A 19,699-nucleotide genomic window follows, 5' to 3' on the forward strand; every position below is an offset into this window, starting at 1 on the left:
GATTTTTATCACACCAACAAGGCAAACCCAATGATGCCACTTAGTTCCGTGAAGCTGGGTACATATTTCAACCGAAAGAGATAATATAGGAATCTTATGACCGACAGAACGGGGGTTCGAGTCAGCGTTGACGAAACAATTCCTCAATTCCCTTCAACACATGAAGATTTTCCAGCATTCTGCATTCACCAATTTGTGACCCTGGGCTATTAGAACACGATACTCTCATTAATGCATAGATGGCAGCACCAGAAAGCTGCTTAACACAAAAAAGGTTAGCATTTGCCCTCTCTCGCGATAGATGGCACGACCAGATAAATTAGTTAAGCGACATTCGGCGGTTCATTTGAGAAAATACAACCCAAAGACGACCAACTCCAATGCTCATTACCTAACGAAAAGCCTAACTCTGATGTCCAGTTAAATTTCTTTTTTACGGTTTTGAAAAAGTGTATTTTTTGAATTTGTAAAAGTTTAGATACTCAAGAATTTATGGTTTTACAAGAATGAGAATGGTATTGGAAAAAACTACGTAAATATCATATAGAGATGAAGCATCCATTTCATGATAGTCATGTTCATCACACACGAATATTTTATTGATTGAAAACCAACGCCAGGATTCTCTTATATTCTTGTAGGATTTTCTAGGATTTATTATCCAGAATTTTCCTTTAAAAAATAAAAATATTGCAATTTGAATCAAGAATACATGTACAAATAAAAGCAGAGAAAAAGTTTGCATCAAAATGATGATCGCGATATATTTCGCGATATTTAATGATATATCGCGATATATTTTTTTCAATTTAGCTAACTTACATTATATTCAAATATGACAATTTTTCTTTCCCTAATTTTTTGAAAAAAGTATTTTTTAAGCATTTTTTTAATCATTTTATTAATCATGATTTTTTAAAAAAAAACAATGGGTAAAATATAACAAGAGATTTGCATTGGAGTTAGATACGATACGATAATATCGATAGATATCATTACTTCTAATAATGTTATCCTGCTATGCGATAATGGTCGTGATATACCGTATTCAATATTCGGTAGTCCGACGACCTGCATGCAAAGTCGAGCACTTTACGGTAGAACAGTTTAACGAGGACCAATACCGCACACCCCCGGTCCCTACGCAGACTGATCCAAGTGGTCAACCACCCGCACACTGACCGTAGTCAGTGATGCTTGACTTCGGTGATCTGCTGGGAACCGTGTCTTAACGATCAGCAATAATTTATTAAATTAAATTTAAGGTCTCATTTACTAACTAACGGAATTCCAACTAATAAATGCACAGATTGACATACGTTTCTTTTAACAAATTTTTCAAAGCGACACATTTTTTAACAAAAATTTTTGTATGAATCTTTTTAGACCAAAGATTTTCCCATTGCTATCTGAATTTCCACCAAAGCCTTGTTCACGTGGTCAGACATATTTTCTCCCCTGCATATAATTAACATCAACAAATATTGAGAATCAATAACAAAAATTATATGTTGAAATCAGACAATAACTGGGGAACACTTTAACGTTACTTAATCAAAAAAATCTGCCTAAATTGTAACATAAAAGTATTAAAATCAATATTTAGATTGATAAAANTCTCATTCATGAATAAATGGCAGCACCATTAAGCTGCTTAACACAAAAAAGGCTAGCATTTGCTCTCTCTCGAGATAGATCGCACGATCAGGTAAACTAGTTAAGTGACATTCCGCGGTTCATTTGAGAAAATACAACCCAAAGACAACCTAACTCCAATGCTCCTTACCTAACGAAAAGCCTAACTCCGATGCCCAGATAATTTTCTTTTTTACGGTTTTGAAACCATGCTAGATATAAATGGATAAAAAACCTTATAGTTTTGTGTTTATGGTTTTATAACCATACTAGTTTTAAATGGTTTCAAAACCATAAAGGTAAAAAAAAATTCCTCACTGTAAACTTTACGGTTAATTGGATGGACAGACTACTGTCGGTTATTTTGCCGTAATTTCAGAATGAAAATTCTACAAAAAATAAGCAATAACAATTACGCAAATTAAAAAAAAACACAATTTTAAAGCGAAAGTTGTTGAAAGGTGTTGAAAGTTAATGACTAAATGCATGTCGTTCTGTTTACTAGAATTTAATTTTAAAAAAAAATTAAAAAAAACAACGATTCACTGGTTAATTCTTCTGAGCTTTGTCACAGATATTGGTTTATCCTTATTAGATTTTAAATATATTTTGAACAGTTTACGCTAAAATATTTTAAAAGTTTAGATACTCAAAATTTTAGGCTTTTACAAGAATGAGAATGGTATTAGAAAAAACTGCATAAATATCATATAGAGATGAAGCATCCATTTCATGAATGTTTTTATATCTATTTTTATCACATGAGAATTTGAAGAGTCACCAGAGTATTTGGAAAATTGCGAAAAAATTTGTTATGAAGTGAAGAAATAAAATTTAGGCGAAATTCAATTCTATTCTATAGCACACACGAATAATTTAGTGATAGAAAACAAACTCTAGAATTCTTTTATATTCTCGTAGGATTTTCTAGGATTTATTAGCCAGAATTTTCCTTTAAAAAATAAAAATATTGCAATTTGTATCAAGAATACATGTACAAATAAAAGCAGAGAAAAAGTTTGCCTCAAAATTATCGATATTTAATGATATATTGCGATATTTTCTTTTTCAATTTAGCTAACTCACATTATCCTTAAATATGACAATTTTTCTTTCCCCAATTTTTAAAAAAAATTATTTTTTAATAATTTTTCTTATCATTTTATTAACCATGATTTTTTAAAAAAAAAACAATGGGTAAAAAATAACAAGAAATTCGATACGATAATATCCATATTTATCATTATTTCTAATAATATTATCCTGCTAGGCGATGAGATTACCGTATTCGATATTTCTCATTCTTGATAATTATCTCGATATCATCTAATTTGGTATTTGCATAACCAATAGATATTAAGATATTATCATGTTTGAAAAATATCGTAGAGGATAATGTTTACAATATTACAACATTCGATTTTTAATGCTATTTATAATTATCGCGATATTATTAGTGTTGTAAATTACCTAATGCATTTTATTAATTTAAGGTATAAAATTTACGATTTATTGTGAGAATATGTTTTGAAATGTATTTAATCGAAATATTTAATAATATCGTTATGTTACGATATATTACAAAGCTCTAGATTCTGGACCATTCATGTACGAATACAGTTAATCATGAACGAAAAATAAAACAGAGCACTTGCAATATCTCCGTTCACCCAGCAAGTTGTAACTTCTGTAAATAGGAAGTCATTTGAAATTCTTGGCTGATAACCTTGCGTAAAGAAAAATAAAGCATTTCTTATGAGATAAGAATAAAAATATCAGCTCTTTCATTTCTATTTATGTAATTTTCAAGTTGTGATAAGAATGAACAAGAGTGGATATGGAAATATTTTTTACAAATTCTTCTGTTTCGCCAAGCTCATGAAAATTAACTTCTTTCAGTGAATTAAAGATAACGTTTTGGAAAAGTATGTGGCCCGTCTGTCGTTAAAAACGATTTGACCAGAAGAGATAGCAATCAGTTGACTTTGATATTTCTTTCACACATATTCCCGTGCGTTAGATGCTTTTAAATTAAGATTTATATCTTCGATAAGAATGAATTTTAACGGTGATTTACGCTAGAATCGTGCTTTAGTTTGATTATTCTTTATAGTATCCGCACGTAAAGTGGCATAAAAAAGAAATATAATGGGGTGAATAATGTATAGTTTTTCATTTTTGCTTGTGCAAGGAAAAATGCTTTTAAAAATTTGCAGGTGAAATTTAATAATAAAAGAATTTAATAATATTTGAAATGGGTTAAAAAAATCATAAATAATTCTTTTGAGTGAGTTTTTAAATTTTATTGATTTTTTCCCCGAAATAACAATAAGGAAAGAGCTTAAAATAATCCTGTACTATAAAATGAAATTGTAAATTTGTTATATTTAATGCAGCAGTAAACATTGATATTTATATTGATGGTATAAAAAGTGTTTACAACAGAAAGTGCTCTCACATACAATAAATTTGGAAAAAAAAGGTCATCTTCATCTTAAAACTGAAAAAAAAAAATAGAACAGGCTTATGTCAAATATGCAACAATGAAATTCGAGAAGCTATAGTATCGTAGATTTTTATGACAACAGTTTTACTACTTTTTTACTTTTATTTTATCGAAGCATTAAATGAGTAAATCCATCTATTTGAACAAGAATAGTAAAAATCTTATTCCATGTCAATACAATATTTCAGAAAATTTTTCTTAAATACAGCTTATTGATTACTATTTTTTTAAATAAATAATTTATTTTTTAAAAATAATGAATAAATGATTCATTTTAAAAAAAATGTAAAGTATGAAATAGTTATGCTTATTAAATATATAAATATTTTACAATTATTAATTTAGGCAACTGTTAAATAGTGCTGTTATCAATCACATAAATTATTTTTATTCTTCTTAACAGTTACATAATCAAATTGGAACTTTCTAAGAATCTCAGGGAAAATACAGGGCAACAAATGAAATTTTAATATTTTTAATATTAACATCTAATATTAATCTAATATTAATTTAATATTTACATTAAATATTTTGGAAGACATTAAATATTTTGGAAGGCATTAAATGACAAAAAAATACACCGTTAAGGAATATGCAGAAATTTTATTTTTCAAATTCACTAATTAATAATATTTATGGATAAAAAATTTTAGAATATTCAGTTTTTTTTATGAGAAAGCTACAATTTCATAATTAATTTTTATTTTGAATTTTTTTCACAAATATTTAGTTCATTTTATGATTCAATCAATAAATAATATTATCCTATCAAAAAATGATTAGGAGGATTTAATAAATGCAAACTAACTCAAAATATTAATAAAAAAACATATGTCTAATAATTAAGTTAATAGTAGGAATTTGGCAAGCTAATAAGCAAACAAGAGAAAGCAGACAAAAGGATCCAAGAAAGTTGGCGACAAAATAAGAGAAATGCATCATTACTACGTTGCGTGGGAGTATAATAAAAATATTGATCGCCCAGAGATGGGAATTCCCAGGAAGTTGCAGAAGATGCGGAAAATGATCTCATCGATGCGCTGTTCTAGTAAGGCTATGAAAAACTATTATAACTATCAGTAATAACTAACACTGATGCTCCACGTGGATATTTTTTGTGCAAAATACCTTGATATTTGATTTCGATTTTTTTAAAAATAATTTGTGAGTTAATTGCTTTAAAGTGCCCTATATTTTTTTTTTATTAAAAACTATAAATAATAGTTTAAGGTAAGCAAAAAGAAACAAGATATTTCTAACACTAAATCAATAAAGATATACTTTTTGTAAATATTAAACTTTGCAATTAATTTTTCTTCAACTTTTATGCACTAAGCAAGTGTAAACGTTGTTAAATAGTTATTGAAATAATTTATGTAATCAGTTAATGTAAATAGAACAACAGTTATGAAAAAACTTTACTGTATTTAAAGCGAATGCTAAAATTACTATTCATTTATGCATTTTAGTACTCATCTATACATTTCATATAATTTTATAACCAGCGATTGAAAAGCTGGCCCGATTCTGAGTTAATGACTTTCAACTCCGTGGACTTGTAATTTTTAACTCGACCCGGAAGACAAGGGGAGTTCTTTCGGAATTAAGCACAAAAGTACCCAAAATTCTAAGAGTTAAAATAAAAAATTGAAACATCAAAATTGTACAAACAGATGACTACTTATTGAGTATCTGAATCTTATATCTTAAATCTTATATCTTATTATTATCTAAATCCATAAAAGAAATAAAAATAAAATCCGATTGTTTAAACAAATAAAACGAAAGTCAATATTATCTGAACTCAAAGAAATAAAATGCGCTCCATATTCTACAATAATATAAAATTTTAATTACTTCAAGGAAGTTATAATATAATATCTAAATAAATAAGTTTCACACAGTCAATTATATGAAATAAGAAAAAAAAATCATATATAACTATGTCAAAAAAATTAAAAGATTTGTACTCATGAAAGAAAAAAAAAGATTGCAAAGAAATACACTCAAGAAAGATTTAATTTTCTACAGTAAAACGAGAGATACATTTCGTTAACAATTAAGCGAGAGAAATTTGCCTATAAAAATATGATTAAAGACCACCTCAAGGTCAGAACTGTACTTTCACAGATGGGAAAAAAGTAATAATAACCAAAGAAGGAAATTCATTAAACTATGTTGGAGTGACCATCGAGTACGAGTAGTTTATGATAGTGACGTCTCTCTGCTGGACAATTATAGCCTTAAGGTTACTTTTTCTTACTCCTAATCTAATGAAAATTAATTGGAAAAATGTAAATTATTTCTTAACGGATAGTTATGCGTGATACTTTTATATATATATATCCANATTCTAAAGAATCGCTTAGCCAAGATGAATTGCACGACAGCAGAACAAATGATAAAAAGTGCTATTCAAGTATGGTTCCACGACGATGAAGTCAAGAACATGTACGCTACACTAGTGGAATCAATGCCAAAACGTGTTCTTGAAGTCATATCTGCTAAAGGAGGACATACTTCATATTAATACAGACATGTATCAATGTAACTAAAGGTATGTAATGATTAAAAGCTAAAGTTTCAATAAACCACTTTTTTTTCATTTGTCCCAATTAATTCGAACAGTATAGTATATATTGAGTTGAACGTTTGCTAGATTCAAAAATTCTTTCATTTTTATTCAATGATTATTAAACAATTTCATAAATGGTAATTTAATGTTTAGTAGATGCAATATTTTTTTTTATATGGCTTTAAAAACATTTTGGATAACCTAACCAAAATTAATTTGAAAATCTTTAACTATTTTATTATTAAGAGATAAGGTATTTATGCATTTATGCATGAATTTTTAATATTCTTCATTCAACGTTTACTTGAATGAAAATATGTTTTTTCTCTTCTATTTCTAATATGGCACTTAAAAAGTTTTATCATACTGTGTTGAATGCAATCGCAATTAATTTGAAAAATGTAAATTTCCTAAACGATATTCATTAATGATTATTTATATATACTTTATTGAATATTTACGAGATTTAAAATATGTTTTTGCACTGAAAACATAGAGCATAACCTAACCAAAATTAATTTTAAAAAAGTAGATTATTATATCATAAGATATTTATGCATTACTTTTTTTATGTACTTCATTCAACGTTTACTAGAATAAAAATATGTTTGTTTTTTCACCTTTTCTTTCTAATGTGGCACTTAAAATTTGATCTTAATCAATTTAAAATATATAAATTAATATCTTTTGATTTTTTTATATACTTTATTCAAAATTTACAAAACTAAATTTTCTTTTATTGTTATTTTATCCATAGCGCATAACTACAAAATTAATTTGAAAAACTTTAACTATTATGTCATAAGATATTTATGCATGATTCACTTATTTACTTCATTAAACGTTTACTAGAATCAAAATATGTTCTTTTTTCTCTTTTTTCTGCCTGATGCGGCACTTGAAAAAAATTATCGTAATCTAATCAAAATTAATTTGAAAAATGTAAATTATTTCTTTATCGATATTTATAAATGATTCTTTTATATGCTTTATGAAATGTTTACTAGAATCAAAATATTTTTTTGTGGCACTTGAAAGAAAACCGTTGTGTAAAGGAAGGCAAACAACACTTTAACCTATATCAAATAAGTGGCACTTACGAAAGATAAAATGTAGAGGATTTTTAAAAGCCGGCAATAAGAAACGATTTACTTTTAGATAATAAGATCTATTATTTATACAAAGATTATTTACTATATGACAGTAGTTTTTTGAACAATTAATTTTGTTTGGTATTCGAAAAATTAATATGTAAAAAGTATTTGAGTTAAATTAAAATGACTTTGAAGTATACGAATTCTACAAATAAAACTTTTTTTGCACTTATGTAATATACTTACAGCAAATAGTAATCAGAGAAAGTACCTACACTCTAAAAACTGTACCTCTGATTTCAGAGGCACATTTGAATCATTTGTGCCTCTGAATTNTATCAATTGTCCTAAATAAAAACTATATACTTATAGCATATAATAGTTGTAACAAAAATATTAAATTTCTGTATTAAATATTATTGTTTATAATTTTTCTTAAATATTAGTCGAAATTAGAAATGAGTCTTGACAAATTTTTCTTTATTCAGTTCTAAAAATTCGTAAATAATGTATACCAGTTAATAATATTTACGAAAAATAATTAAGAAATAATAATTACGTAATAATAATTACGAAGTAATAATTACGTAAATAAGAATTACTATTTTTAATACAAATTAAATAATTATGAAAACTAGGTTCTTTAATTACTATTAAAAACTCATTTTGAAAGAAATACGAAATACCATTTGAATTAAGGCTATAAATTAGCTTTCAATACTGAAAATATTGCAATTTTCTAATACTGTAAAAAATCCAATACTAAAACAATGATGAACCAAATAAATCTAAGTACTCAAATACTATAAAAAATTTAATACTGTAGTAGATAAAATATTGAAACCATAACAATGAAAATAAGTTTTTCAATACCAGAACTATCATAGTGCAAATAAATCTAAGAAAAATATAGCATTTGCATTAATAGAATATAAGTATGTATGAAAAAGTTTCGGTGCTGAAATACCTACTCTATTATTCCTTTCATTATACAATATTAAGTGTGGTTTTCTTTGCAAAACTTATTTTGAATTTCTGATGTATGAAAGTAAGTTTTAAGAAACAATCTATACAAATTTTAATTTTTTTTCTCAAAACCAAGTTAAATAAAAATACATTATATATTAAACTCTTATATGAATTGTATAAAATGCTTTAATGAAGTATTAATAAAATAATAAATTTTTAACAACAAATATTAAACTTATCAATAAATGGTTTTCTTACAATTTGTCTGTCTTTCTTTTTGAATTAACGGTAAATACCCAAATAAACCATTCACTAAAATTATCCAATTTTCCCAATTATAAAATAACCTGATCCGTGTGACAAAACATAATACGCGCGAATTGAAATCGTTTCTTTTGTTAAAAATAAAAATGATGACAGAATAATATTTGAAAAAAATGACAGAATGTTAGAATATAATTAAGAAAATCTTAATCTCATTAAATTTATAAGAAAACCAAATTCACCGTTTTTACTTTAATATTTTTATTAGTGTCCCTAATGTTAATTCGATAAAAGTTAATTAGTAGAGCTATAAAAGATAGCAGCATCACTCAAACTGTCATTTTGTTAGATATTAGCAAAAATGAACCTTTTAATAGTCAAAATGTATCTATGGCAAATATTTCCGCCGATAAGGTGTTACTATCCATTAAGGAATGGTGTTTACAGATTAAAAAGAAAACTATTAAAATTAAGATATGCTGAATGTCAATCCTAGAAAGTAAATAATTTATATTAAACATTAATATTTCCCAATATAATTTATTTTTATTTTTAAAATAGTCAAATGGTATTAATTAGAAGCATCTGAAGATTTTGAAGATATAAATTTTAAGTTTATTTTAAAAAATAAGTTTTCAATATAAATAACTCTATGAAAATATTGATTGTAATTTTAAAATTAAGCAATGTAAAATGCACTTTACAATTAAACTATTATATGTTAGAAATTTTGAAAAATATTGTAAATAAAAAATATAATATAATAAATAAAAAAAAATAATCAGAAAAGTAGTTATTTAAAATTAAAGAATAAAAACGGCAACCAATTTTAATCTATTAAATTTAAATACAATTTCAAGATTTATATGAATTGAGATTGTTAATATTTTTCTAATATTTTACAGTTACCACTACATTTTACGGTTATACTAAAAAAGATAATAATCATCATTACACGAAAAAATAAGTAACATACCTGTACGAGGTTTTAACAGTTTTTTCTCCAACATTTTACAACAAAACTAAACAAACAAATTCTGATGTAAAATTCACCAACAAAAGAAAGAAATGAAGGTGATATGGTCAAATAAATATTATTCTAAAGGTTAGTTTACAACCACCTGACCACACTCGCCTCGGATGATAACCTGGCCACAACAAAACTTTCAACTCTTTTAAATGAACTACTCAGCTGTCAGTTGAGCGACGGTAGCTTTGTTACGTCACTCTATGACTACTATTGCGTCATGGCCAATGAGAAATCGCAGAAAAAACAAGTAGATTTACTGCCATTTTTGTCCACTAATACAAACGAACCGCTATATGCTAACGGTGCATTTTCAGAGGAGAAAATATTTTAAAAATATGAATAAATTTATAAAAGTTTTATTTCATTTTTTTGCGAAAAATAATAATGTTTTCAGTTTTCTAGATTAACAATTCTAGAATATCTAGGTAAAACAAATTAAAATAAAATAAGTAAATAAAAAGAATAATTTTTACTTTTGAATGCACAAATAATTAAATAAATAAAAAGAATAATTTTCACTTTTAAATGCATTTATAAATAAATAAAAAGAATAATTTTTGCTTTTGAAAGCACTAATTATTGATTTTCTGCCTTTTTAGAAATAGGGGAGGTTTGGGTTAGGTTTGGGTTTAGGTAAGGTTAGTGGGATGAGGGTCAGGTACCTTGATTGTGTCGAAATCAGTTATGTTTTTTAGCAGACAAACTCTCAATTACACTATTCAAGAAGTCATGAAGGATTTACCATATTGGGGAGTTACTGTAGATTATTTGACGGTTTCTGTGTAAGTAAGTTTGTTTTACTATGTCAACTCTACAATGTTCGTTTGTTTTATAAACTAGACTTATTAATTGGTCATTACAGATACAAAGACTACAGATCAAAGATAAGTTTCACGCTAAGGAAGTATAATTTTTTTCATTTTCATCAAATTGTGATTAAAAATATCTATTGTAGAGGATTATTATAAATAAAAATTTTAGCTTTTTTTTTAACTAGAAAATAAATTCAGAGATTTTTCGAAAAGTATTTCATTTTATTCTTATGACAGAAAACTCATTTTGATCAAAGATAAGTTTCACAGGGTTTACCACTCAATTTCAGAAACAAAAAATTCCCTGACTTTTCCAGGTATATCAAGAAATTTTCAATGAAAATCCACACCATATTTTATCCATATCATGCAATTTTTCATCAGAAAACTTTTAATTCGTAATGTCAAGTACTAGATTTTGTGAGCAAAAAATATCATTGAATGAGGATGGAAGCATGGAAGTTTCACTAAAATGTGGATTTTTACAACAAATAATTGAAATAGATGTTAGAATTATTTAAATCAAAGCTCAATAACTGATGACAATTCAAAGACTGGTCATTTTCCATGTATGACTATTCCTTCTTTTTAGAGTTAAAATAAAATTCCCTGACAACTTCAGGTTTTCTCTGTTCTTCCTGACCCACTGGAGCCCTTGTTTCAGAAGCTGTTTTAGGGCGAAATCGAAAAGCATACTATTTTATGACATTTTAGCAATAAGTTTGCATAAGTTGTAAGAAGTGAAAACAACAAAATAATAAGTTTCGTTTTTTTTTCTTCTTCAAATTATTTTATAATCGTCGTTGAACAGACGACCCAATGTTTGGGTTTACGACTACTAATGTTCAATTCCGTAGCCTTGTCATTTTGAACTCAATCCAGAAGACAAGGGAACTTCTGGATCAAGTATGAGAAGAAATTTGCCTTCGTGGAGGACTTTTCGATGGAACTAACCCGCATTTGCGTTACATGGAGAGGAAGAACACGAGAACTTCCCACGGTTAGCCTGACGGCAAGGGGACTCTACCCCATGATCCATCTACCACAAAGGATATTTCACGTCAGCACTGTGGTCGGTGCTAGCCGGATGCAGAATTCGTATCGACCAGCCATCGCCGGGATCGAATCCCGGTTCACCTCAGTGGAAGGCCAACGCTCTATCCCCTGAGCCATTGCGGCTCTTTTTCAATTATTATTATTATTTTTAAATAGAAATGTATTTCGAAATATTTAGAGCAAAAATATGTGGAAGAATATAAAACAGAGTGGATTATTTTCTGCTTTCAATCATAAACTATATTTATCTATTTATATTCGAACCATATTTCCAAGTAATTCTAAATGAAATAATTAGAAACATTAAACTGTAGCAAACGTCAAATAGTGTATGAATTTTAAGTGTCCATTAATGCTAAGTGTGTCGAAGATGGAAAAGTTTCATTTTGATGGCTTCGAATTCGTTAATTTTTTTAAATGAATTTAAATTCAGGGTGTGTTATTCTTACGTTTAACTTACATAAAGAAGCTTTTAACATTTACGTGTTGTTACATACAGTGAAATTCATTTCTGCTTACGAATAGTTTCGTCGACTCCGATAAGAAGAGTGTGACAAAAATACTTATCGAGGCGTATGCATTTATTGATCTCATTTCCTGTCGCTCGTAGTCGGTGTCACGTACAAGGGTTAAAAACAAAAAAGGAGTCAAGTAAAAGGTTAAAACGAGAACTAGAGATTTCTACGATGATTTAATGTGTAGGATTTTAAGTTTTGCACCCCGTCACAAAGAGGATTCGAAAAACGATTCGATTTTGTCTGCCCACTCATGCGTTTCGAGTATCAACCAGATGGCTACTGAAACAATGAGTATGAATAAATAATGAGTCCAACGCATGATAAGAGAAGATGGGATTACTCCAATTCAAAACGTTTCGAGGATTTTCATATACAAAATTATTAATAAGATAAAACGATTTTAGTAACGCTTTTATCCGTAGCTTGAATACTTTTAATAAAATACTTTTGATCAACTCGTGGAATTCAATAGTTACTGAAAATGTGAACAACTTTCGTCATATTTTATTTATTCATTCATTTATTCATTTTTCACATTTAATGCAATCTCAATAAATTTTTCAATCAATGCCTTATATTGAAGCCCAGTAAGGTCTTCAAAGAATCCACATTGTCTCTCTCTCTAACCTAAGCTCTAAGTCCAATTTAATTATTTTTCCATGGAATTAAATGAAGCTTGTAAAAGCTTAAAAAAAAGTAAAGCTTGGCAACTTATACAATTAATTCAGAAATTATACATTACGCAAATAGTCTTTATAACTTCTGGTCAGATGCTCGATTTTTTCAAACTTTTTAGTCTTATAATGTTCCCAAATATACCATATCGAAAATCTTTGTCTCTTTTCATATACCACCTTCAGGTAAGAAGGTTCGTGCGTGTACGCTCTTAAAATACATTAAACAAATTAATTATTCAAAATATAATAATGTAATAGTCAAAAATAGTAATGTAAACAAGGGGAAATTCAACCTTCTATATTTCCCTCAAATATAACACACACATAGTAATGTACACTACTTACAATTTAAGTAACTTTAAAATGATATTTTTAAAATGAAGAAATATTTTATATGATATAATATTTTATGTAGTATAATATTTTACATAATATAATATTTTACATATTATAATACTTTACATATTATAATATTTTATATAGTATAATATTTTTAGATTATATTCAAGAATTAGTATTTATAAACAACAGTTTGAAATAATTAAATTTATTTGCATTGCACTTCTCAATAAACTCTTATTCTAATATTAAGCTCCTTATTATTCCCAATTAACTCTTATTTTAATATTAAGCTCCTTATTATTCTCAATTACTTCTTATTTTAATATTAAGCTCCTTATTATTCTCAATTAACTCTTATTTTAATATATCCTCCTTAGCTAAAAAAAATAAGAATTAAAAATGCATGAAAAACTGTAACCGCATTATTTATCATTTTATCGTTGCTATATGAAATATTCTCTTCATATTAATATTACCAAATTATTGTACTAATAAATATTTTATTTGCAATAAATAAGTATCATGATATGATTTTTTTAAACGCCTCAGCAACTTTAAAATTAAATTTCGTTTTAAGCATGTCACCAATTTAGCTCTATTTATTTAAAAAAATAATTATACGCTTCATTAAAATTTAAAAATACATATAAATCGTATATTCACGCAAAGTAAAAAAGATATAAACTCATTTTTTCAAACTTTTTGTCGTAAGCATTTTTTAAGAAATACAAACTTTTTTAACTCAAAGGAATTAACTTTTCCTTATACTGAGTTCGAATGAGCAATTATTTCGATTTCGAGCTCCCGTTGTAATTGTATACGATAATCATCGATACATTTAAAAGACAAACTATATTACTAAGAATACATCTTAAGCATCAAAATTCGAAAAATAATAAATTAATTATTTAATGAAAAATAAATGACTAAATAAATAAATGTAGAAATAAATAAATGAATAAATAAAATACAACAAATAGGTGTCTCTCCTATATTTATACAAGCACGCATTAGTGCAAGATTTAAATCAATTGGTATTATGACTAATTCTCGTTCTGAGAAAAAATATTCATCAGTATGGCATTACATTTAAAAGCTTTGCACGATGTTTTCATGATTCAAACAACTCTAAAAAGACAACAAAACCATAATTTGTATAGCATAATCTCATAGCACACGCTGAATCGAACCTACATATAAAAATTTCGAGGTTGGGAGATCAGAAACTTTCTTTGAAAAAGATTTTTCTTTTGGCTCAAATAATACAGCAATTTGTGATATCCGCCTTTTTCTAATGTCAGAGCTAAGGAAAGAAAATATGTTCATCTTCTGCAACGTTTTGAAGGTTTATAGAAGAACTGAAAGCATTGAGGTGAAATATATGATTATTGGAACATTTTGTAGGAACTTAGATAAACAATAGCTTATGATGAAGTTAAGAATGATCATTGTTTTTCATTTTCGAGTTATTGTTATTAATACATTATGACGTAGGAGGAGATGCTCTGTGATAATATGACATTGAAAAAAAATGGAAAAGAAATTTTTTAATGCGAAAATGTAATGCAAATGCAAATAAAGTTGAAACTAAATTTAACTTAATTACTTTTTTGATATTGTAAGAATTTACGAAAGAAAGCTGATTGCGTTTAAAAAAAAAATTTAATAGCCAAAACAAAAGCTAGATTTATGATTGAAAATAGTTTTAAAATGAATAACTCAGCAAAATTCGATTTTTTTTTAAATCGCATTTTTCCTTAACATTTGAAAATGAAAAACTTGAAAGACTGAATAAATAACTAAGAGAATAACAAAAATTCAGTCCAGATTAGCATTTAAAAACACTGGGATATAAAAGTTATATAATTATAAAATGATGTGTTATATAATTGTATATATAATTATAAAATGATATTATATAATTATAAAATGATTAAGAACTTNAAATGGAAAAGAAATTTTTTAATGCGAAAATGTAATGCAAATGCAAATAAAGTTGAAACTAAATTTAACTTAATTACTTTTTTGATATTGTAAGAATATTACATTTTTGATATTGTAAGAATTTACGAAAGAAAGCTGATAGCGTTTAAAAACGAAAATTTTAAGAGCTAAAACAAAAGCTAGATTTATGATTAAAAATAGTTTTAAAATGAACTTATAACTCGATTTCAATGAATAGCAAAATTCGATTTTTTTTTTAAATTGCATTTTTCTTTTTTTGATATTGTAAGAGTAACTTTTTTGATATTGTAAGAATTTACGAAAGAAAGCTGATCGCGTTTGAAAAAGAATATTTTAATAGCTAAAACAAAAGCTAGATTTATGATTAAAAATAGTTTCTAAATGAGCTTATAATTCGATTTCAATGATAAACAAAATTCGATTTTTTTTAAATTGCATTTTTCCTTAATATTTGAAAATGAATAATTTCAAAGACTGAATAAATAACTACGAGAAAAAAACAAAAATTCATTTCAGATTAATGTTTAAAAACACTATGATAAAAAAGTCATTTGCATATAAGAAAATTTTGTATTTGGAAAATAACTAAGGAATAATTTTACAAATAAGTATTTAAACAGACAAACAAACTTGCAATTTTGAGACGTATGGCAATGCTATATAATTATAAAATGATTAAGAACTTCCGAAAAATTAGTTTAACAGTTAATAGTTGATTAAAAGAGAAGTAAAAAAATTCTAATTTATTGCAGTTTTAAAATAAAATACACTGATTTTAAAATAAGTGAACTCATCAACTTTTTAAACTGTCATATTATAAAATATCTGATTTGATGGTATTATGAGTGAAACAAAACATTTTAAAATCATAGGCAAATAAAATTAAATCGCATCAACACAGTTATAAATTTTTTAAGTCTCGAAAAGCCTGAAACTATTACCCGATACTTTTAATGTATAAAGATACCTTCAGTTATGAATTATGAAACAAGTGAAATTAGAGCACACATTTTCACAACTGCAAAACATATGTTTAAATAAGACTTCTGATGTTATACTGCTCATAACACTGCTCATCACAGAATTACTTATGTTACATTGTTAAATTATTTATTACAGTTTTTATGGAATGTATTTCATTCTAGGTTTTACAGTTAATTCGGAAAAAATATCGATAGTTTTATATGTTACTGAGAAACATTGATATTGAAAAAAATGATTTTATAAATGCACTTTTTATTTATTTACTTCTTTTCTTTTGTCATAACATAGATATTATAAAAACTAAAGTTAAACACGTTAAGGTTAACAAACTAAAAAGAAAGTTCAAAAACCTGAAAAGTGCCAAATATTTTACACTATTTTTTTCGAAAGTTATGTGTTATTTCTAAGCTAACATATTCATACATACATAAGCTAATATTCTCATACTAATTGACAATGTATAAGTATGTATTTTATATAATAAGCATGTATTATAAGCATATCATTGCAATGCATATTAAATATTTTTAAAACCTGTCGCAAGCTGATACATAGTCGTGAAACTAAGAAAAAATCAGTTTCAATAAATTTAACTCATACACACTTCAGACAACTCAATAAAATCAACTAGCAATTCCCAAAGAAAATAACAGTTATTCTTTTTTAATAATGAACCAAGTTCACAGATAAACAAAGTAACAGTTTATAAAAATATTTGTTATCATGAACTTCAATGTTTAGATATCGAATCATCAATTTCTAAAGAACTGGTTTATTTATCCCGCCCAACCTTTGATCCATAAGACAAGATTCGATACAAGACACTGCAGGTCACGGATTACAAAGAAGTCACTGTGTATCAACTAACGCGGTAGCTTAAAAAAACGTTCGAAAACAAAGGATGCCGAAGAGATTACTGAAGATAGAATAATTTCTCAGGATTTACCAATCGAATATATTTTTAATAAATAAGTAAAAATCCCCCAGCAACAGCAGTGTGATTTCTTTCATGTTCTAAATGTGAAGATATATATATTCAGAAATAAGGGTAATAATGATTTATAGTCATTTTGCTGATCAGGAAGAAAAGCATTGTAGAAGAAATGGATCGTCACAATAGAATAAACGTTCTTAAAAGAGGGAAATGGCTGGTTACCATGACCTTTCTCCGGACAAGATCAATTGTATGCTATTTTTCAATTTGAATATTCTGGAATACTTGCAAAGTTGACAATTTAAATCAAAGCCCCAGATAACTGAATCATTAAAATTGCGAATCATATCATATTATATTTTGTAGGTATTGTATTATATTTTTACATTTTCTACCAGTTTATTAACATATTATTTAAAACTACTTTTGTTTTTTGAAATGAATTATAATTTCAATACTTGTAAAAGCATTTATTTAAATATGATTCAAAAACATAAAAACTTTCATGCCTAAAAATTGGAATCATATTTTTTCATCAAACGCGTTTTTCCTATTATGCTTTGTTCTATACGTAAGTGCAAGTTAACTTATTCATATGAACATTTTATTTGCTTACTTTATATATTTTAGTGAATCAAATCGAGAAACGTTAAAAGCTTTTGATGCTTCATTTAAAATATTACAAATTTTGCTGTCAAAATTTCAAAAAGAAAGACGTTAAAATTTTCTTTTTAAAAATGCATAATAATATTATATCAAAATTGAACTTTGTTTTATTAATTTTAATTTAATTAAACGAACGAGAAAACGATTTCATAAAGAGCTTTTTATAGTTTATAAAATCGTCTGATAAAATGATAGTATAATTTTTAATTATTTTAAAATCGTCTGTTGATACAGAATTTCGTTTAAAAAAGTTTAATATTGAAAATTATAAAATGAGTCCGAAACTTTGCCATTAATAAAATCGACAGTTTATCGTTTGTTTAGAAGTTTCATAAAAGATGAATATTATTTAAATGCAGCTTTGATTATATCAATTTAAAATAGAACTTCGATGCATTCAATTTGACTTAGAAATATTATCAATATTAAAAATGACAAAATAATTCCAAACATTGCTACATTAATTAAATTACATAAATTTTTTAAAGGTTAAAGAAAATAGTTACTAGTAATATTTTACAGTTCTTTCAATAAATAAAAATAACAAAAATACCTCAAAATAAAAAATATATAACTGTTAGCTTCGAAAATGCTCAAATTCTATCTAGTAAGCTATAATTTTAACGAGGCATCTATGTTTATATCAAGCAGTTTTATTGAACTATTTTAATCGAAAAAAGATCAGAAATATATAGCAGGTGCGAGTTGTTAGATAGTTAGAATACTTGGATTGATGCGAATATTTAAATAAATTACAATGAACGCGTGCCAATATCACATTAACTAACTCATTTAGAGAACAAGCAAACGAATGGAATATCGATATAATTACATTAATGTTCCATTGGGTTCGTAGTATATAATTTCTAAGTTGAAAATTACATTTTGAAAATACGTTACGCAGATGTTCAACCAGTGAGACACGAGTTGAATTTAAACATATTTATTCTTTCACATCAACCCATATGGACTAGTATGGAAATGAATTGTCATATAAGGTGATCATAATATACATAGAAGGATTTGTTATTCCATACACATGCATACCCATAAGAAAAATATTCCTATGTAATTTAAACTACATGTTTATTATAACCTCATACATTGGTCAAAAGAATGGTCAAAACTATCAGAATATTATAGTAATATTAACCGTGTTTTTGACTCTATAAGAACACCAATTTTTAGCGATGCTCTTTCGTAATGATTTTGTTAAATTGAAAAAAAATATGGTTTTAAAATACTGAAAATTTGGTAAATGTCTTAAAATTTGATAATTTTATCATGATATCATAGAGCATGGCATAAAAATCAATTATTCGGTAAAATGTACTTTTCAGAGATAAAAAGCACAATTTTGAAAACTAGAACTTCTGTTATATCGTTACCATATGAATAGAAAAATTACCAAATAAATGGTTTGAATACCGTATATTATTACCATATTTATGTTTCTTTTTATCAGAAATGCTATTACCATTACAATACGGTAATTATACCATACTATTATTTTCTCCGTGCAAAAATACATTTTTTTTACAATTTGTAAACAAATTCCTGAAACTAGTAGCAAATTAACACGCATACAACAGTAATATGCATAAATTAGAGATATTTATATTAAATTCTATCGACTATTTCTTACCTATAAAAATCACGATCGCCGCTTACG

The 19,699-nt window shown here is 26.3% G+C and overlaps 1 protein-coding gene across 17 annotated transcripts in view; it reads right to left on the reverse strand.

Moving 5' to 3' along the window:
* LOC107442127 (neuron navigator 2) overlaps nucleotides 1-19,699 on the reverse strand; it is a 524,062-nt gene that overhangs the window by 169,163 nt on the left and 335,200 nt on the right. For 3 of the 17 annotated variants that reach the window (XM_071180177.1, XM_071180178.1, XM_043039756.2), the window contains exon 1: nucleotides 10,020-10,244. The exons of the other annotated variants lie outside the window; for them this stretch is intronic. In XM_071180177.1, coding sequence (XP_071036278.1) covers nucleotides 10,020-10,053 — 34 coding nt within the window. In that variant the 5' untranslated portion in view covers nucleotides 10,054-10,244. Of the gene's footprint in view, nucleotides 1-10,019; nucleotides 10,245-19,699 lie in introns of those variants that run through there. 17 annotated transcript variants of the gene reach the window in all.

Source organism: Parasteatoda tepidariorum, chromosome 4, assembly GCF_043381705.1.
Source record: "Parasteatoda tepidariorum isolate YZ-2023 chromosome 4, CAS_Ptep_4.0, whole genome shotgun sequence".
In the NCBI taxonomy this organism is placed as follows: Eukaryota; Metazoa; Arthropoda; class Arachnida; order Araneae; family Theridiidae; genus Parasteatoda; species Parasteatoda tepidariorum.